General features: G+C 43.9%; 1 protein-coding gene across 1 annotated transcript in view; it reads right to left on the bottom strand.

The window, feature by feature from the left end:
- Nucleotides 1-7,999: 7,999 nt before the first annotated feature.
- ryr2a (ryanodine receptor 2a (cardiac)) overlaps nucleotides 8,000-22,486 on the bottom strand; it is a gene marked incomplete at both ends in the record, with an annotated part of 197,947 nt that continues 183,460 nt past the window's right edge. Inside the window, 9 exons of the mRNA XM_080021214.1 lie at nucleotides 8,000-8,095; nucleotides 10,285-10,336; nucleotides 10,920-11,020; nucleotides 11,292-11,356; nucleotides 12,215-12,371; nucleotides 20,216-20,350; nucleotides 21,152-21,298; nucleotides 21,760-21,820; nucleotides 22,294-22,427. Of these exons, the coding sequence (XP_079877340.1) occupies nucleotides 8,000-8,095; nucleotides 10,285-10,336; nucleotides 10,920-11,020; nucleotides 11,292-11,356; nucleotides 12,215-12,371; nucleotides 20,216-20,350; nucleotides 21,152-21,298; nucleotides 21,760-21,820; nucleotides 22,294-22,427 (948 nt within the window). The remainder of the gene's footprint in view (nucleotides 8,096-10,284; nucleotides 10,337-10,919; nucleotides 11,021-11,291; nucleotides 11,357-12,214; nucleotides 12,372-20,215; nucleotides 20,351-21,151; nucleotides 21,299-21,759; nucleotides 21,821-22,293; nucleotides 22,428-22,486) is intronic.

Consider the following 22,486-nt stretch of genomic DNA (forward strand, 5'->3'; position numbering starts at 1 on the left):
GATTTGAGCGTGTAAATGACGCAGGGCGCCTGTTGTATCTAATCCCACTAAGATTTTGTCTCAAGTCCTGGGTACATCAAAATGTTTCACTGTTATTGACCTTGCAAATGCTTTTCTTTAGCATCCCAGTTGACAAGAACTCACAATCTTGGTTCACTTTCACTTTTCAAGGGAAACGTTACACATGGACTCACATGCCAAAACGATATGCGGAGTCTACGACAGTGTTCTCTGCTGCATTAGGTGAAAATTTAGCGAATTTTCAAATTTATGATTGGCAGCAAATTGACCCTATATGTAGATGACTTACTGGTCTGCTCACCAGATGAGGAGTCATGTATCGCAGATACGCAGGCCCTTCTAAACTATTTAGCCGAAAATAGTCACGTAGTTAATTTTTTTCTTACAATTCCAGCCCCCACAAAAGGGTTTTCACTATTTGAGTCATGACATTTATATTATTTTATTTTTCTCCTCAGGGTCGCACCCTGGCATGGCCTTTCTGGGCTGTTGTGGTTATTGTTGTTTTCATATCGTGGAATGCTTGCCCAGCCGTTAGACGGGAGAACCTTTTGTTGCTTTTCAAGTTGAAGTTCAAGTTCAAGAGATTATTTGTCACATACATATACATATGGTCATACATATATGCAGTGAAATGTCATGACACCTGGTGATTACGCACAATAAGCTCTATAAGCTCTTCTTCTTCTTTTTCTTTGGGCTGCTCCCGTGAGGGGTCGCCACCGCGGATCATCTGCCTCCAATACCTTCTGTTCTGCGCATCTTCCTCCCTCACCACATCCATAAACCTTCTCTTCAGCCTTCCTCTTTTCCTCTGGCCTGGCAGCTCCATCCTCAGAATCCTTCTCCCAATCTAACTCTCATCTCTCCGACACACGTGTCCAAACCCTCTCAATCTGGACTCTCTCACTTTTCCACCAAACTGTACAACCTGAGCTGTCCCTCCAATGTACTCATTCTTAATCCTGTCCCTCTAATGTACTCATTCTTAATCCTGTCCATCCTGGTCACTCCCGATGAAAATCTCAACATCCTCAACTCTGCCACCTCCAGTTCAGCCACCTGCCTTTAAGCTCTAAAAATACTAAAAATACAAAAATGTGCGAAATCGACACAAGGTGCATTCAAACAAGTTTTTGCACCAGCTCCATGTTGGGTTTGCTGGATCACTTTAACTGTGGATGAGGGAGATGAATTATGTCTGCATACTATGCTCGGAAACTTGGTTACCAGGGTTATTCGGTTGATTACATGCTGTAGCCTTTATCTTGCTACGAAGCAAACCGGCTCATTTCTCTCCGGCAACGCCTCTCTATCATCAACATGTGCAGCCTTCACTTCACTTACTCCAACTTCTCTTCTTCCCTCTCATGGAGATTCACATGATTGCTTGACAGCGATAGCCGTTGTGGCTTGGCCCTGCCCAGATCTTGCTACTAAATCTCTTGAAAAGTTCAACTACAATGACTTAAACTCATGAGTACAACAAAAAGGAGGGTTTTCATTTTGTTTGTCTGTCAGCATCCGTTTTTTGTTTTTTTTGATAAAACAGTGTCTATCCTTGTACAACTGGTTGTGTTTGTGTTTCTGTCTTCCTCTTTGGAGGAAAATCTGGAACTCTGCCAGACACGAAAACCCTCCTTTTTGTTGTACTCATGAGTTTAAGTCATTGTAGTTGAACTTTTCAAGAGATTTATTTGATTTGATTATTGATGAATGAATTGGCATTATCCTGTAAATGACAAGCTTATCAATGTTACACAACCTGTCATCAGTATAAAGCCCTCTTTGTCAGTAGTAGGAGTAGACTGGTCAGAACACTGCTTTGGAGCAGCTCTGATCTTTGTCTTTATTCTGCAGAATAAATAGCTTGAATGCTCTGTTTTTGCTTTCCGGTAGCGGGCAGATTAACCTCACTGACCACGCAGGAGAATTTCTCCAACGTTGCTTCCCTGCGCTGTGACACTTCACATGCCATGTTCTTGAACTCACAAGTACACCCCGTCTCCACCAGTATCAGGTCCTGCGGCGAGGTCACCTACAAGGTCCAGTTCTCCATCATGCTTCTTCCAAAGACCTACATTCTTTACAATTCCATTTGGAGTCCTAATGCCAAACCTTTACTTGTTTATCAAATGTTACTCCTGATTGAAATATTTGAGCGACACGCTGCCTTAACAGTGTTAGGGAAGTTTAAATGTTAAATAATATTGCATTAAGAAACCTTTGCACATTTTTAACTGTACATTTTACACTCTATATAGATATGTTTATAACACATGTTCATATATATTTATATATAAATATGTTTCATAGTAATTATTATATGTTGTATGTAAATATGTTGTATGTAGATTTGGAGCTGTAACAAAAGTAATTTCCCCCTGGGATTATTAAAGTATTTCTGATTCTGATTCTGATTCTGATTGGTGAGGCACGGTCACGAATCGTTGGTCTCGGGCACCACACACGACCACTTCCTCCCAAATATTTTAATCTGCGCGTACCAAAAACGAAGTGGAAACAACACGACGAAAACTATTCAGCTCAGCACTCAGCGAGAAGGGGAAATGAGCGATGGATTTGGCAATTTTTGAACTAATTGGGAAATATAGAGAAGAATGAGGCTGGAAGACTTGGCCCGAAGGCGCATGCAAATGGGAACTGATGTTGCTGCCCCAACATTGGAGGGATGGAGGCACGGCGGGATGGGGTGAGGGTGAAGGCAAAATACAGCTGGAGCCGCTCAGATCCTTCCTTCACTGTCAGGAGGCCCAGCGGGGGAAAGAAATGAGGAAGGGAGAAGGAGAGTGTGGAAATGGAGCTGAAGAAGGACGGAGAGTTGCAAATGGTGACAAAGAGGAAGGATAAGAAGCGACGTGGGGAAGAAGGAGGATCGTAAAGGAGGAAAGGGAAAGATGGAGGGAGAATCGCACTTAGAAAAAGGGGTGAGACGCCAAAGAAAAGCAGCTGAATGGCACGAGGAGCAGGAAGAGACAGTCAAGAGGAAGAGTTGAATCAAAACGTTAATTTTTCTCAAGTATACGCATGCAAATCGGCTGTATGAAAGGTGGAAACACGAGGTCTTGGATTTTCTCCTCCGGCGTCCACCCGTCTGCAGCACCTTTCTTCTCCGTGGCAGCCGTGACAGATCTTGTTCTTGCACTAATTGACCGAGCGCAGTGGGACGGGCGCCTCGCACCTCCAGCCTTCAGAAACAGCCCGGGAGAGATAAAGGAGGGGCGAACAATGGGACAAAAAAAGGGAGAGACTTCTGTCCCACTCAGATGGAAGAAAGGACGGAAAAAAAATGGAGCTGTCACCACCTGGTGTTGATTCCATCAGGTCAGAACTGGCAGGAGGACGGAATGGAGCAGCCGGCCATTGCCACGACAACTTGTGTTATTGGGTGGCACGAGGGGGTTGTGGGATCTGCTTGAGTCTAGGAAGAGGAAGCCTGCGGGGGAAACAAAACCTCAAAATGGACGAGTGAGAGCACAAGCACGCTGGATTCACTAACAATATTTCCATTAATTACATATAGCCTTCCATACACTCTTTGCATTTCACCTTTGCAGGGCTACGACGGCTGATCACACCTGCAGTACCCTGAAAAGGCAAACCTTGCACCGAATTCCTACCATTTTCGGACCAGTGAAGTGCATTTTTGACCCACACCATGGGTACAATGAGTGTACCTCAGAGCAGTGGTTCTCAACATGGGGTCCTTCAAGAGGTTCCAGGGGGTTCCTAGCAAAATTAATAATAGTTCAACTTCACCATCAGAGAATGTAAAATAATGGCTGGTTTGATCCTCGTTTCAATGTTATCGCTGTAACTTTAGTATAGACAGGTGTCGATGTTTGGACTAAATCATATCCAACAATAATAACCTCCTCCGATTGGGGTCCCAGAGACTTAATCTTATCAAACAGGGTCGGTGGCCTAATGCGTCTCAAATTGTACCTTTTCATTTGAAATCAATTTATTGATTATTTTTTTCCCCGTTTTCTTTGTTTGTCTCAGATCTACGAGTTGTATCAGCTTCATCTCAAGACGTCACTGTCTTGGCAGACGGATCCATGAAGACCAGACACAGGCTCTCTCTCTGCGGGGATTGATCTCTAAATGGATAAGATGCTCGGTTCTGTCTGAAGCAGATGTCACAACAAAGAATGAAGACATAGTTACAGTAAGGGCAGGGACTGGTGTGTGTGTGTGTGTGTGTGAGGAGAAGTATTGTAATAAATACACCAAAAAAACCCTTGTGTTTCTTACCTTCATCCAATCCCATAGTAATGTGATTAAAAAGAGCAAATATCTCATATTTCATTTGGGGTTATGCTTCTCTCATTCCCACTCAGTCAGCCTTTTATTGTCTATGTAGAGGAAACCATATTTTGGAGGAGAAAGAAAAACAATGTTGAGTGATAAAATCATAAATGTACACATATAACTCTAGTTTGAGAGCAGGTTCAAGTTCAAGTTCAAGAGATTATTTGTCACATACATACACATACGGTCATACATATATGCAAATGAATGAAGTGAAGTTGGAATGACTTCTGTTTTTCCGAGTACAGGAGCAATGGGTTTATGCTTGTACTTCTCAAACGCTGCCTCTTATTAATCCTGACAGGGATTAGACCGGGTTTGGATTTGGGATCATTTGGGCCAACGGGGGGAGTCAGAGACGGTGGTTCTCAATTCATGGGTCCCGATTCAAAATCGGGTCGCGGGCCCATTTCAAGCGCATTTGTACATTTTGCTCTAACTTTACTGGTGTCCTGAATTTCCGATACTGCCTTTGTGGCAGTGACAACCAGGCTAAATTTGACAAATATCTTAGGCCACCTCCAGCCAATTCCACTTACTGCTTTGCACCTAACTCGTTCTCTGGTCATAACCATCATGACAACCCTTGACAAATGGACCAGATTCTCACCGACACCAGACAAGGAGTTATTATTAACAATGAAAAACGTAGTAACCGTTCCAATGGAAGTTTTGAGGTGGAGGCTTTTGTTGTTGTTCAGTCACAAAGAGGCAGAATGAAGAAATTGAAGTGTGAAATGGTTTTATTTCATGGCGAGTGGACATTTTTTAACTTTTGGTGCTAAAATCAGTTTGTCAAAAATCGTCAAATATGGCAGTGACAGTAGGGAAAGGTCAAAAAAACCAAAAACATTTTATAGCTAAAAGAAACAGCGGAAGTGGCTTTTGAGACTTGATGAACTAGACAGGCAAATCTCTGCTCCAGGGTTTGGGATTTTGGCTTTTTGAAGGCTGAGGTTCCGTACCTTTCATGCGACCGCAACTCTAAAATAATTAGCAGAATGAAATCCTTAATAATATCATTTGGTGCTTCCTTTTTATTTTCCCAGCAAGAATATACACAAGTTAATAAATAATTATTTTTTATTTTCAAAATCATGCAAATCCATTAGTTTCTCTTGGACTCAGTCACTCCACACATTTACCTCTCGCACACACACATAAGTAGCCGTGTACTCAATAGTTTCTACATGATGCACTATTGCGTGGCAAATAAAACACCCCCAAGGTAAATACGAATTTCAGAAAACAAACAAACAGAAAATAAATCTGGACTTATTTATCAACGGATCATTGTTATTGCAATAGTTACACTGGTCACTCAGTGCAAGAAAGGAAAAAGAAAAGAAAAACACCAAAACAACTGACATTGTGACATGATGGTACGCGATTGATGGATTATAGGGTCGGTTAAATTAGATTCATCCGTAATCCATGGAATTGTTAATGTGATGGGTGTAGAACTCCCCCTCGTCCCGTCTGTTTTGGCAAAGTGCGGATTACAGCTTTATTGGTTGTGATGTCACACGTAAAGTCAGAATTTGATCCTGTTGCATCTTCACTCAACATTAAGACTGAATGCTCGTCTAACTTAGCAGCAAATGCTTAATAAATTCATACGCAAAATGAAAGGTAATCCTTACTTGGTAGACAAAGGAAGCAGGCCGTGGTGTTTTCTACTGCGTCACCTAACCCTGGCCTGGCTTCTCCCTCTCTCCTCCTGAAGGGCTATTGCTTGAGCCTCAACCACCGTGAAACCTAAATTATTATTCTTTTATTTAAACGTTTATTACATCAAAAACACATACGGTTAAAATGGGAGTAAAAGCAAATAACCACATTCAATTTTTTCTCCATAGGGGTGCATTCTTGGCCAATGAGTTGTACATTTACAATGGTGTGCACAAAACTTGGATAAAATATTAGAGATAAATCTTAAATCATTTTAAATAATTCTTAAAAAACATATGTGTGACATAGATAATTTTGTGTCTTTTTATTTCTTAAACGTTTTCCATTAAACTTGCATAATAAACATGCAATGAAACATTTTTTGTCCTTTATCTCGGAGAACGTGTATATAAACAGAGTTACTCTCTTTGCTGTATTGCATCGGAGCATCGTTAAAATAAATAAGATAAACCACATTTATGAACAATCCGTGTTTGAAAGTGATTCTCAAACATTCTGTCGTGATGCGAAGCTCCAAGGTTCTCTGAGCTGGAAGAAAAAAAACACGCTCCTTTAATACATGAACCTCAAATAGAAGGCCTTAATGTGTGCATTCTGAAACCCCGAAGTCATGAAACCGATTAGTCTTGAGCATTTTCATCTTTTTTTTTTTTTTACACCTTAAAATCGAACCTTTTAGAATGACCTTTGGACGAAGCTAACTCGGGTTTTCATGCCTTGCGGTGCTTCGAGGTGTAAATGAAAACATTGAAGTTCCTGCGCTTCCGGCTAAAGATGCTTCATTCAGGACTGCAGCAAACAAAGAACCAATGAGGTGTCGCTCTCCTCCTCCTCCTCCCCTCCTCCGCTCTGTGCTTTCCATCCATCCATCTTCTTATCCTCCACTCCTCCACTCACACTGTGTCCCATGCACACGCGCTAAAAGAGTGGCCGCAGCCTTCACTGTGGCGTTCCGTGCTCTTTTCCCAGCTTGCATAGCTCAGCCCTTGCTTTTTAAGGCACTAGTTTCCTCCTGTCTAACCCCCTCTCCTACCCCCCCCCCTCCCCAACCCGTCTGTCCGTCCGTCCGTCCAGACCCCTGAACGCACCACAGTGGCAGTGCACGTACATGCAACATGCATCGTTCACATAGGACAACGCAACTCCTCTGTTCAAATTCCTCCTCTCCGTCCTGTGCGTCCTCCTGATTCGTTGTTGCCATTGTTTGCGGTCGCTTTGTTTGTTTTCCCCTCTTTTCGCTCGCCGTCCATTTCCCCCAAAACGGCAATTCGTACACTTCTGCCCCGCCCCCCCACCTCTGTCCCCGCTCCGCCTCGCATCCCTCCCTCTCACCTTCACTACTTTGATTCTTCCGCTCTTTCCTTTGATGATCTTTTTTTTTTTTTTGGCTAATTAGTGTGAATTGTATTTAAAGCAAACGTAGAGAGTATGTCAAAGCATGAAAGTCACCGCCTGAATCAAACAAGCCTTTTGTGCTCCAGTCACATGTTATACAGTGTGTTATCATAAGTTATTCACTATGTACAGAGTCAGAGAAGCATTCCAAACAAAAACAGGGTTTGGACGTTGGCAGAGTTCAAGGCGTCCGAGCGGATAAAGTGAAGTTTTGGAAACAGCGATCCAGCCCCCCAGTCGCTTGCGCCTGGTGCGACGATTTCCCTTCCGGGGGTTTTATCGGGATTTAGGAACCCGGGAAATCAGGACTCGTATGAGAGCGTCGTTTTTGGCCCGAGGTCGCCGGAGCCTCGGCCCCGGCACGGAGGAGAAGTGAGAAGCGCGGTGGAAATCTCTGCGGGGGACAAAAAAAAACAAAAAAACGTTTGGAGAGGCTTGGGCTCTGGCAGGGTTACGCAGCCAGAGCCTGGCCGGGGCGCTTTTCGGGGTTTATGTGAAGGGGCTCTGGTGGAGGGTGTGACGGGAGGGAGTTTACTGTTTCAAAGTCGCAGACGGATCAGTTGAGCTGATCCTCGTACTGTTTCCGGAAGCAGTCGCCGGCGGGGAAGAATTCCCAGCAGCGCTCCTGGTACATCTTCCAGACGTAGGACTCCTGACAGGGACAGAAGAGCCAGCGGAAGTTTGGGTTTATCCTTAAGTCTAGCATCAGTAAAATAATAAGCTCAAAATCCTGAAAAGCCATTTTTTATCATTTTATAGAGCCGTGGTCAGGTGCGGACGGGGTAAAAACCAAAACAACTTAAAAACTGACGTCAAACATCAGTATCATTGTAATATCCATCATTAGTAATGTTGATAATATTATGTACAAGCAGGTGGAGGCGTTTAAACAGCCAGCCTATGAAGTTCAGAAAACCTTAAAGACCACATTTACCTATAACACAATATTACGATATCCAAGATCCCAGACGATATCTAGTCTGATATCAAAATATCAACATTATACCAATATGTCACCCAGTCGTACTAGAAATACGTCTACAAAAGAAGCATAAGAAAATTGGAAAATTGGTGAACAAAGGCCTATCACACGCCTGAACTACACCAGCCACGTTGGCGCAGCGTGCGGGCACAGGGTGGAGCGTGGTTTTTTACCGGCTACACCCACTACGTGGTGCAGCGTCACGGACGCATCAATGTTGTCGTGGAGGGAGGAGGAATATTGAAAACATCAAATATACAAACATACAACAATCTTTGTGATTTCTGCCTATTACTACTGTACTTAAAAATGACATTACAACAGGTTGATCTTGTTTGGACTGTCTCACAATATGACCTATGACCTCTGCATAACTTAAACAAAGTCTTGCAGTTATCCAGTTAAAAGGAATAAAAAATGTATTTATAGCAGGCATAAATAACTTCATATAATTGAAACATGAGCTACAACTGTAATTGATAAAATTAGTCAGTGGGATGTTTGTAGACGTTTGTATTATATTGCATATACATGTTTTTGACCTTTGTATTAAGAATGGGTCTTGATCAATATGCAAATCCGACAGCCAGTGCCTTTAAAAACAGAGTTTAGAAAGTACTTTGAGAGATGAAATTAAAGCAGAGTGCTCAGATCTTGAAATTGAAAGGCAAAGGAACATTAATAAACAGGAATAAAATTAGTTAATTAAATTATGAAAGCAGATAAAGAGACACCCCCCCCCCCCAAAAAAAAAAAGTAGATACAATATGATAATAGGAAATAGAAATAAAAGGAAAAAGATAAATAAATAAATACGTAGGTAAAAAATGTAATAGATAAATAAAGGTGGTGACGTCACATAAAAGCAGATCTATAAAAATGGGCTTTGAGAAGTGATTTAAAAGAAGTCGCTGATTCTGCCAGCCACGTCTCCTCAGGAAGGTCATTCCAAAGCCAAGGGGCCCTGACAGAAAAGGCACTGTCTCCTTTAGTTTTAAGTCTAGACTTTGGAACAGCCAGGAGGGCCCCGACTGAGGATCTAAGGCTGCGGACTGGCTCATATGGGGTCAAAATCTTTTATGTAGCTTGGGGTCAGACCCAGACGTGCTTTCAAAGTGATCAGTGAAATCTTAAAATCCATTCTGAACCGAACAGGGAGCCAATGGAGAGAAGCCAGGATTGGGCGGATGTGATGTCGTCTATTGGAACCGGTAAGAAGCCGAGCTGCTGCGTTCTGAACTAGTTGGAGGCTCGAGTGACTTTTGGTCGATGCCAGAAAGGAGGGAGTTACAGTAGTCTACTCATAATGAAAATGAAGGCATGGACTGGTAGAATTCGGGGGAGTGAGCGGTATGATTTCTGATTTTGAATTACTGAGCTGAACGGTTGATATCACTAAGACAATCTAGATTAGACAACACTAGATTGTCTCAATGGACTCTAGGTCTCTGGTAAAATGTAGACTCACATAAAACACATTTGAATTGATTGCACTCTTTACAAAAACATTTCTATGTAGTTTTGTCTTGTGTTTCTATGGCTTGCGTAGCTGTGTGCAGTTGAAAAAAAATAAAATAAAAAATAGACCCCTCCGCACAAAATTATAGAAATACTGCCCCGCTCCGAGGGATCCCGTGTGGCTGACACGCCGTGCCCATACCCTGCCATACCACCGCGAGTATTACAGTAGGATCGACCTTTCCTGAGGTTGGGTTTTTTATCAGTACAGGGTGTGAATTTTAAAATAGTTATAATAGTGCAATCAGACATAACAATTTAAACTATAAAATTCTACGTTGCGCTGATACTATTGTAAAGTCAAAATAATGATTACAGTGTGAGTAAGGAGCTGGATTTACCTGGCCTGTGTGCTCTGTTTCGTCTTTGTTGATTAGATACATCACAAAGAATCTGAAAGACACGGAAGTAAATTAGAAAAATTGAAATCAAAACACTTGTTTTCATTCCGCCCATTGTATTGGAATTATTTCAAAGAGAATTCCTACTGTTGATTTGCATTTAAAGAAAAAAAAACAAAAAACTTTTTCTGATTGACTCACGCACACGCGCGCACGCATACACACACACACACACACACACACACACACACACACACACACACACACACACACACACACACACACACACACACACACAGGGATGCTGATAAATTATGATCATAATGTACCTACAGTATGTATGAGGAAAAAACACTGTATAGCATGTTTGTCATGAACAGGCTCTGTGCGCCATGGAGTTGGGCATCGCATGTACATTTAAAACGTATTGTTGGTGATATTCATCTGGTTTCATCAGGTTCAACATTAGTGAATCTGGCTTTCAGAGTAGCGCCTTCCTGGCCACTGACATCAGCGCACATCACTGATTAGCGCACACACACACACACACACACACACACACACACACACACACACACACACACACACACACACACACGCGCACGCACGCACACTGACACACACTCTGTACTTACAGATAGTTGGCTAAGTTGTGCTCCTGTAAAGTGTGTGTTTCGAAGCCGTGTGGCACGGTGTCGAAGTAGTCGTTGCCTATCCCGCAGATAAAGCACTTGGTCTGCAAAGGAAAAGAAGGAGAATATTAAGGTTTAGTCAGTAACAGGAAGTATAACTTTAAGTTTGCTTTGCTGAATATTGTGCATAAAAAAACTGCGGCTAAAAGGTCGGCAAAAGACCTTCCTGCTTGTGAGATTCCTTGTTTACAGTCGGACAAACACAGTGGATCTCAACAGAGCCTCTGTGCTGCGTCATTTTGAGATGGCATGACATTGTGACATTGATTTTGTTTCACTTGTTGACATGAGCGGCGGTGCGTTGTGCGTTTTTACCTCCATGTCCTCCTTGACCTGCTCCTGCTGGTCTCTCAGCTCCCCGAAAGCATCGATGATCAAACCTAGAAAAAAAAAAGAAAAAAAAGAAAATGGAACCGAATCAACAGACCAAAAAGGGTAAAAGATTTCTCATAAACAGTCCAAACAGGAAATGGGTTCTTGTGTCAGAAGATGTCAGACTAACCTGTGGCACAGGCTCGCTCTGTTCTACGTTTATAATTACGGCTGCAATTCGGTTGTAAGCCAGAAACCAAGTGCAGAAGAGAAGAATGGTGCTGATACACAGACAACAGCACAACCTCACAGGGTAAACAATAACACCGGTGTTACGGCTTTTATACAACTACCCTAGAAAAAAGGGCCTTTCTCCGGTAATGGTAATGGACATTTAACCCTCTGAATCAATCCCAGTTATTGATTATTTTGTGTGATTATTTGATTGTTTATTTCATTTTTCCTCCGTCGACAAAAATAGTTCCTCCATGATTCCATTCGCCAACAAAAATGTTGCGGACTAAAAACATGAAGGGAAAGGAAAGAAATACCCTGGTGAAGGCATGTGTGCCAAAAAAATCGGACAAAACGAGGCTTTGGTTCGAGGACGGCTTTGAACGTTTTCAGGCTCGCTAAATATTTACAGTAAAGCGCAAGGTGGAGTGAGCCCAGGTCAACGTTACTCTGTGTATCAGCGCTTGTGGAACGCCTCGCGTCGGATCAGATCACTCCACCGGAACCATCCGTCCTATAACCCCTATTAAAAGCATAGAACTGTCCAGAGCTAGCCTGGCTGATGTGTGTGTGTGTGTGTGTGTGTGTGTGTGTGTGTGTGTGTGTGTGTGTGTGTGTGTGTGTGTGTGTGTGTGTGTGTGTGTGTGTGTGTGTGTGTGTTTGTGTGTTGTTGCGTGCACGTTTTCTCTCACCCTGAATGATGGCCAAGAGGATGACAATGACGAAGAAGAAGAAGGTGATGTCGAAGATGATGCGGTAGATCTCGTACTCGTCCCCAGCGGGATCCTCGATCTGGTCGCCGATCCCCCCGCCGGCTCGCACGCCCACGTACATGTGGAACATGTAGCACTGGACCACGGGGGGAGAGAGAGAAAGGGACAGAGAGAGAGAGAGAGAGAGAGAGCAAATTGAACATTCCAGTATTTGTCTATATTCTTATATATTTGGGATCAGCGAGAGAATTTTTGTCCCTTATTCTTCTCTCTCTCTCTCTCTCTCCCTCTGTCTCTGTCTGCAAACAATGTAGCCAATTATTTCCACTATTGTTCTTCAGCTCTGTTTGACAGTTTCATATTAAAGAAGTAATCCATAACATCATTACGTCACAATATGAATGAACATTACCAAAAAAACAAGAAATGAAAAAATACCCCCCACCATCTCGAGAGACCAAGAAAAAAACTTCTGATGACGATTTATCAGCACGAGTGTCATTCGAGAGAAATCAATTTTCAAGGTTTTGACAAGGATCGTCACACTTTCTCATATCAAAATGCATCAAACAAAAAAAAAAATGTATGCATCATTTGATATGACACCATGTCCTCATCCCTGTCTGTAAATTCAGTTTGTCGAGCGAAAAGGGAAGACTGCTGTTAAACATGATGAACCATAAAGATGAATCATCTAGTTCCTCACCCCTTAGCAACAGAGCCACATAGAGGTAAAATGACAGAATATAGTTTATTTTGGGGCAGGGGTAATACAACTCTATTTTTATAAAAAGTCCACTTATAAATCAAACCCTAATTCTGAGGTCCAGTAAACGTCCAGAGAAATGCAACGACATTGGCGTCCGCAACTTTTTCCAGAACCAAATGTGTGATGACTCTGTGACAACTGTAGTACGGCATTGTGCAACAACGTGGCCTAAAAGCAGCAAACCATGGTGAAACCGATTCTCCTCACAAATGATTCAAATGTGTGAGTTTTCCCTCTCGATGCCTTAGACTGGGATCACCATCACGCGCCCTCAAAGTGGAGGCTTTTCTTGAGAGGCAGCAACACGCGCCACAACACGTATCGCAAACTCGCTTGGGCTACTGATTTTCCTACAACAAGCTAATGGTAATTTTGACCTGGGTCCGGTTGATTTGTTTTGCCGGTCCAGATAGAAATGAGTTGAACGATCCCTTAATGTCTCACATGAAATCCAGTTTATCTTTAATATAAGGACGGGTGGCAGGCGGAGGAGATCAAGGGTTGTACGAAGGAAATGAGAAGAAAATAAAAGCAGAGTGATCGGGGCAAAGTGTCACTGTGAGGGATTTATCCACGTGGATGAAGGGAAAAGCTCTTTAGTGTAGTAGGTATCCCTGCAACATTCTGTCCATCTGCTAATCCCTCCATCCATCCATCCTCCACCCCCGCCTTCCGGTAGATGGAGAAGATTCAAATGTCTCGTTGCCATCTAACATTCCTTAATAGGAAACAGAGGAGGTCTGAGGAATGCTGTGCGTGGGTGGGTGAGAATAATGTGCACGTCTCTGCACGTGGTGTCAGGGTGACAGTGGGAGACGACCACAACCACGGTGACCCCCACGCACCATCACACACTCACACACAGCCCTTATATAGTGCTCTGTTCAGATAGCTTAGCAGCGTTAAGAAGTCTTCCTGACTTACGTGTGCGCACACACACCTAAGCTTCACTCTTTCTTAACATTTTTCTCTCTCTCTCTCTCTCTCTCTCTCTCTCTCCCTCCTTTTTTAGGAATACAACTACAGTGTGTTACATTTGTATGATCATTGAATGGACAAACTCTGCATTCACACAATGCAGTCCAAACCAACAAGATTTGGTTTCACTTCTGTCACTTGACCGCAAATCTTCATCGTAGCAGGCTTGCTGGGTGTGTTCAGTGGAACCAGGAGAGGAGACACAGGCTGGGGTGGAACTCGCCAGGTTTATCAAACGTAAAACAAAACAGTCTTGTGTGGCAAATAATAACAAAATCATAATGACAATAATGCTCTGAGGTCCCTCCGGCTCTGGACACCGCGCGCGCGCTGTGGAACAGCTGTGTCGGAATAGCTGTGCCAGCGCAGGGAGATGCAAGCACTGTGTTTTGCAGATTGTGGCTTAACCACGCCCCTCGTCTGCCACATACCCTCACTGCCCGACTAAGGCCGGGGAGCCGTCCGGCTGCAAGCCCATCCCCCCACCACCCTGGAGCACGAGAGGAAGTCGGCTACCACCATCTGCACCCCTGGCCTATGGATCACCTTTAACTTAAAGGGCTGGAGAGCCAGGTACCAACGGGGAATCTACACGTTGGCATCCTTCATGCGGCAGCGCCACTGCGGCGGGGCGTGGTCCGAACAGAGGGTGAACGGGTGCCCCAGGAGGGAGCATGAAGGGTGTTGTGTTCCCTCTCTGCGAGCTTACAGCTGATGTATAGCACCGGCCGGTCAGCGCCCTCCACCTGCTGGAACAACACTGCCCACAGCCCTCTATGTGACATGTCAGTCTGCAGCAGAAAGGGAGAGAGAAGTTAGGGGTAAACAGCACTGGCTTCCCACAGAGAGCCGATTTGACCTGATCTGGCGCAGCCTTTTGAATTAAAACAGACAAAGGGCTGGGCAGGTCCAAAAAGTCGGCTACAAACATCCTGTAGTACCCGGCCTGCCCCAAGGACTGCTTCACCTCATTTTTTGTGTGGGGTCTTGGACTGATCGCGACTGCGGCAGTTTTATCTATCCAGGGCAGGACAAGTCCTCCACCCAAATGGTACCCCAGATACCGTACCGCCCTCCGTCCAACCGCACACTTCTTCCAGCCCACCTCAGACTCCAGCCCCACATGCTGCATGTGCTGCCCCCAACTACAATGACATTGTCCAGGTAGGCGGCAGCATATGCCACATGTGCACACAGCACTCGGTACATGAGATGCTGAAACGTGGCTGGGGGCCCAAACAACCCGAACGGAAATGTAACAAATTGGTACAAACTGTACAGAGTGGAGAAAGCCGATTTAACCTCAGGCTCTGGAGACAGAGAGATCTGCCAGTAGCCCTTGGTTAAATCCGTTGTGAAAAATTGAACCGTGCCTGTCAAGTAGCTTGTCGATCCTGGGCATGGGGTATGCGTCCCCATCGGGCTTACCTACCAGCATGATAGGGCTACACCAGTCACTTGAAGACTCCTCTATCACCCCCATGTCCAGCACGGCTTCAAATTCTGCCTGCACGATTTTGCATTTGTGCTTGGGCAGACGATACGGCTGGGAGTGTACTTTTACCCCCGGGTCTTCTCCACGTGATGGTGTATGAGCAGCTTGCGGCCTGGCAGGGGGGAGAATACATCAGGGAAGCATAGCTGTAACATGGCGACTTCCACGCTCTGGCCCGGCGAGAGATGGTTGCTGGACATGGCCGAAGTGAGATCGGCCGTGGCGCAAAGCCTGATGTCTACCCCCTTGTAGCCTTACCAGTATGTATTAGGTCCTGTCCTGATCAGGGGAGGGGTCCGGCGGGCTGACAACCCGGGCTACTTATCAGACCTCCATCAGGGGGAAATCCCTGTGGATGTGGCCGGGCCGTCTGCACCACCAGCACCCCTGCTCTGGTGTCTGGGGAGCTTTTTGCTGGCCCACGTGGCACCGCCCCAGGAGCTAAGTGGGGACAGAGACGGGACAGCACGGTAAGGTGCGATGGCATCCCGCGGCACCACAGGATTCGGTTGGGACCTTCCTCGGCTGTTGGGAGGGGGATCATAAGGGAAAGAAAAGGAGCCATTCCCCTCCGGACCATTGGGGGGGGAATGAGGTCCTGCTGAATCCGGCGTGGGTCCTGGGGGCGGAAGAGGCTGCCATATTCCTCCGGGTCACCGGGATGGGCTGGGGTCCCGTGGAAAGCCATGTGGGTTCTGGGGCCGAACATGGAGCTGGTCCTCTTGCCGGCTCCCAGTTGGCGGTGGCAGGACGGGCAGAGTCTGCCACTTTCTTGTCCCCTTGGGGCTCCCGCCCCACGGAGACGTGGTGGTGCTGCAGCAGTGCCTCCAGGCCCTGGGCCCTTGCAGGTGGCACAGGGCTAAGTCGGATCAGGTCCGATCCCAGGAGACGGAGAAGAGGGAGACCCAACGCCATGGGCCGGGAGCTTCACTGCCTGCCGCGGGCCAGCCCCATCATCATGGGAGCTCACAAAGGCATAATCACACCAAAGCTATGCATGTAAATGGTTCGAAAGAATGATTGTCATAACCGTAATTTGCCAGTAATTGGAGAATCAGTGTGTGCATTTTAATGCGTTCAATAAGCGTGTTGTGTTGTCCAACCTGAGATTTGCAGTAAGGGTGACACCTAAAAAAAATCATTTCTTTCACATATTCTTTCTCAGAGACACTTCACAACAATTCTCAAAAATGATTTAAGATGAGATACATTTTGTAGGGAAATATGAGCTCAGGAAAACTGCTTCACAGGGTCACATTTTATTCTGAATAAAATGATAAGATTATTATTAGGGGTCCAGCCTGCAGTAATTGCTTGGGATAAATTCTCAGAATTTTTCAAGCTAAAATTATTTGAAACAGAAGAAAGGCAGAAGTTAGAAACACGGTTACATCTCGTTTGAACAGATCCACATACGGAGCACAAATTAGTGAAATATCGACCAAATTTGACCCAAATCACAGACACAGTCGAAGACATCAAGCGCCAAAGTGTCTACAAAAGGGCTAAAAGTATCTGAAACACAACAATGACAGAAGTTGGGAAACACGGTCGAGGTGTCGTTTGAACCAGTACGTCACAAACATCTTGTGGTCTAAGTTTCATCCAAATCGATCCACATACAGAGCAGAAATGAGTGAAAAACCGACAAAATTGGATTCCAAGTATTCAGGTGGTCGTGCTTGACCGACACGCCACTGTTGTAAACAAAATAAACAAGATGAGATTAACAGCAAGACCCTTTATGATGTCATCATACTATTTACTATAAATGTGCAGGTTCTGATTCTGAATGTCCTTTGGCACAGAGTCCAGAGTGCGGTGTAGACCCCCTCGCGCTGTAGTGGTTAGAGATTACAAACTCAGCCTACATGTGTATCCAAGGAAAGAAGTCACCACTAAAATTACGAGAGAGTCCCTCGGTACGTACGTACGTACCTCCAAACGTCCTCGGGAACCTCCGAAACTTGTAATACGTACCTAACATGACTAAACTGGACCCCGTCTATTGCTGCCTGCAGCTATCATTATAATAATTATTATTATTATAATTATCATTATCAATAATATTATTATCCTTCCTATCTTTATTTGGTGCTAATGAAGGTTAGATTTTAAACAATAACAACCTTTAGAAAACGGCTAAAACAATTTCGTTCTATAAAACCTTTTGGGCCCACCTGAGTGCTAAACAAATTTAAATCCAATCTGGGAGCAGACTCACATATTAGCAGGTCATCCATTTGTATCAGTTGAGAGTAATCACTTGACTGCGCCAGCTTATCCTCCTGCCTTGAATAAGTGAGCTATCTGAAACAGTTTGAGCCGGGTTCACACTGGAGCACACACTCGTATGACCATTAAACACCGACGCCCGCTTGATATTAATTAACATCCCAGTAATTACACGGTTCCAAATCGAGCCAATCAAGACTGCACTGATTGTAAACAACTATCTGGTACCCCAGGTAATCAAAACATCAGAGTCGTGATAAATTAGTCAAGCTCTTAATGACTTGAAGTCAAGTGGGACTGATCATAGTGACAAAGGGAGCGGGTTTCTAAATTTAACTTTGAAAATGCTTTACCTGAATGTATTTACTTTCTTTTATATATATTGTGTCATTTTTTTATTGTCAAATGTATTTCTTGTCGTAGATTCAAGCTATTTATATTGTGACATATGTTTGATCTACTTTTAGCGTATCATCATATGGCATGTCATGTAACATTTGGGCATGTTTAATATTTTTGAACAAATTAAAAATTTACTTAAAATGGATGGTTTAATCTTTTTTTTTGTTTTTGTCTTGTGGACTTTCCTGGTAAAATAGATGACGAGAATTGCAACAGCATCGCAATCGTCTGTCAGATACTGTGGAGCCACAGACCAAACAGGTAAAATGAAAGCACAGTCATTCAATTGACCCACCACTAGGGGCAGTATGGACAGGAAAGATTACACAGGGTTGGCGCATTCTCGGTTGCAGTATTCTCTGAAACCACGGGTGGCAGTAGAAAGAAAGTACTGTGCGAAGCAGGAAGTAGAAAACAAAGAATTACGCTAAACAGCAAACCTGGCTGCATGCAGAGCATTGGAGTTCGTTTTTTCCCGAGGAGAAATCGCTATGTTCATGGTAGTTAAACCGACAAAATTGCTTCGACCTAATGTCCTGCTCAGAATTGTATTACAGAGGGATAAACTAACTACGGACGAAAGAACAATGGAGCTGAGCCACAATGTGTAATAATTCTCCCTCTTTGCAAGATTCTTTAAAAAGAAACTGCACATAAACACCAAGAAAAACATTTACCTTTTATTTGTAAACTGAACTTTACAACGACCCTGTTCATTTACAAAAAATCACTAAAGCTGGGTAAGCGTTTGCATATACTATTGTGTCCCTGTCTGCCTCAAGTCATTGTTAGACTTTTAATTTAATGCCTGACTTGTGCTGCGGATCAATTTTTACCAACATGTCAGAAATAACAACAGCAAAACTGTAATCTTCCATTATCTAAAGATAGCCTTATGCTGCATGCATAATGGCGTATGTACTACATACGACTGTACATGTTCGTACTATGGTCCAGCGTACTTTTGTTTGTGAAAAAAAAAGTATTACATAGCCGCTCCACTTCATTTCAGCACATTGATGGTTGATGACATCGATGCCATCACGATGCATTGTAGGAAATGCTTGCCAGCGTAGTGTGAGGCCTTTGCATACTACGATATTTCACCGGATGTAGTATGTCATCCTGGTACAATTTGGCTATCTCATATACAGTATATAGTATGCTAGTAAGCCATTTTGAAGGCAGCATTCCAAACATCCGAACATTGCAGATGAATTCTTCCAACAAAACTGCAACAGTCCTACTGCTCGTCTCCTCCAGGGAGTAGTGAGCGTGGCCAGTTGCGGGATTGGAAGTAGCTCTGGAGAAACGTGATAAATAAAACCATATGGATCTACCCGCCTTGGTACAGCAGCGAAAGCCAGCCAAGCGTTCATTTCTAGTAGGCATCCATGTCAAGATTCACCCCTCACCTTTTCCCTTTTAATTTATTGACATAACTGTGTTTTTCCCCTTAGCCTGAGTTTGTGTATGTTCCTCCCCTGGTGTATTGGCAAGAGCCTTGAGGCAAAACGCACACACACACACACACACACACACACACACACACACACACACACACACACACACACACACACACACACACACACACACACACACACACACACACACACACACACAGTCATTGAGGTACATTATGATGAGTATAAACTATATGATATGAAGAGCAAAAACAACATGGAGGCGCACGTCGTCTCGACGGTGCCACGTGCCTGACAGCCAGAAGAATAAATGGGATCAGCGTGTGGCGCCGAGCTGCAACATCAATGGCTGCTGTGAGAGTTTCTACTTTGGGGACGGTTGTGTGTGTGTAAACTGTCAATCAGCGGATTTTCCTTTCTCAGTCTGCTACTGTGGTGAAAATTTGGAGTGGTGACAATCAACAATTTTGTGGAGAAAATCAGAGACCATGACCGTAATATGAAAGGCAATAGAATATACATCAAAACCATCTTGGTAAAAGTATTTTATAGGTTAGAGGGAATGGGTTGACACTTCAACTAGGAAAACTACCCATCCCAAATATCAACACTTTGTGCATTTCTTCATATCATTTAATGAGCTTAGAAATTAAAATTGATTGATCATCTCTACATACCGTCAACATGTCGTCACACTTCATGTCAGGTGATTCTCCATCTTCACTTTTGTTGTAAAACTTCCTGAAAAAGTTGAAGGCCACGACTGTGTAGAGGTACACGACCACTGCCAGGAGCCCAACTGTCAGCACCAACTGGTGGTGGAGAAAGAGAAGAAAGAGAGAAGTTATAACACCAGTGGATAGTCAGTGAACATAATGCTCACGCAAAATAGCAAATATTCAGCCAACTGGCTGGAAGTCAAAAAAAGACACAAGACAGAAAAAAGACATAAAGTGCGATTTATAGTGGCTGCAAGCAAGCCATTGTGCTCATGGCGCATACACTACTAAAGAGTACAAGTATTTATAGTTGACACGTTGCTGTCGGGATGCTGTGGCGATATTCTCCTGAGAGAGGGGGCGCTGTGCACAATCCATCAGGGGAAACTGAAAGAACTGCTGTAAACATTACAAAGAAGTCCTGAGGTATTGCTTGCAAGGATCTGAATAACGAGAGAAGAGCAGGGGAATTTAAATAGAAAGTGCTAAATGTATGTTTATCTATTGTAGTCACTGCGAGTTTTTTATATAGTCTTGATTTTTTGCACATTCTTGGTCTAAACATGACACAAGTCAAATCTCTGGACAGAGACAGCGCTAGCTTCTTCCATGAATTCAAGGCCATCTGTTTTGTTTTTTTTTGGTCACGCATGGATGGATGCCTGTACCTGCGGGCCTCTTCGCACAACCTTCCTCGCACCTCCATCTTAAATTACCTGAAGCGCACATCACAGAGCGGCAAAAACTGGAAGGTTCCAAATCACTCACTAAACGACGGTAAGTGACCACTATAAGTGACCACCGTAAAACAGCCTGAAAGCTCATTCAGACGACTCTGAAACGATTCAAGGCCTCCAAGAGGTGAACATTTGCATGTGTTGCATACAGGCACACCTGTTTGCCATTGTGTGTGACCGACGACAGGATGGTGCGCAGAGTTTTGAAGCCCATCGCGATGTCCAGCAGATGGGCAGCAAAGAAGAAGTTGTTGTAGTGTCCAAGAATAGACATGGTCATATACCAGGCAAGATAAAGGAAGGACTGCAGAGAGAAGAAGAGAAAAGGAGGGAGAGACATGGTAAGGGGGGGGGGATTATATATATGTATATACATATATATATATCAGGCAATCCAAATACAAAATTACAATACTGTGCATGTGTTGTGCAGATTAACGTAGTGAATGTATTACTTTTGAAGCCATTATCATCAATTTTGTACCGACAACAGCAACGGCCACAAATCAACGATACAGATTTTCATAGTGGTCCACAATGATATTGCAAGCAGGCCATCAAATAATTGGCAAAACATGACCATGATATTAATGAATAGATGTGATTTTTTTTTTTTTTTTTTAATACAATTTTAAAAACTTCAAACCCTCGAAAACGCCACAATCACCAATGTGATGAACACATTGATATAGAATAACATTGATTGCCAATGACTGATTACGTTGTCTGGTTTTAATTAGAACACGTTATAATTCACATGCTTACATTGTCCGTGAACACAACCCCAAGTTTCCAGATCTGGTACTTGACGTCAATGGAGTTTAGCCTGTTGGAAAGGAAACACTGTTGCAGTGAACGTGATAGACCCGCAAGCTGAACACACATGCACACGCATATCACAACATTTGGACAAAGGCCTATAATTTAGTCATGATAGTCAGGAAGTTTTAACTGAAACTGTTTCCCCTTCTGTATATATTATTCACAACTTTTATCTAATCTTCCCATGTGTCTGTATCCGGTCGGGGTTAATGAGAGGGTTTTATTAGACGGTGACCTGGACCGGCAGCTTGTCTAAAAATCATCCGCTGCTCCAAGGAAACCCACGCAGATTCTGTCAAGTTGTAATTTGAGTAGACCCCCCACAAGCGATGGCAAAATCACTTCTCCCTCTCTCTCTCTCTCTCTCTCTCTCTCTCTCTCTCTCTCTCTCTCTCTCTCTTTCTTTCTCACACATACACCACCACCTCAAAATCTATTAATGTCAATGATGAAATAAGGAGTAGGGCCAACACTTACACGGCAGCCAGGGAGCTGTCTTTCTTGGGCTTCCGCTTCTCGTGCGCGTCGCTGAAGTCCAGCGCGGCCTTGTCCATCCCCAGCAGCTCGCTGATGCGGTCGTGTCCGTAAAACTCACCGTATTTATCCATCACCTGTGGTAGAGGTGAAGGGTGAGATACGGGTGAGATACACTGCTGCAAAGTTGTACAGT

The sequence above is a fragment of the Zeus faber genome, assembly GCF_960531495.2.
Source record: "Zeus faber genome assembly, chromosome: 20".
Classification (NCBI taxonomy): domain Eukaryota; kingdom Metazoa; phylum Chordata; class Actinopteri; order Zeiformes; family Zeidae; genus Zeus; species Zeus faber.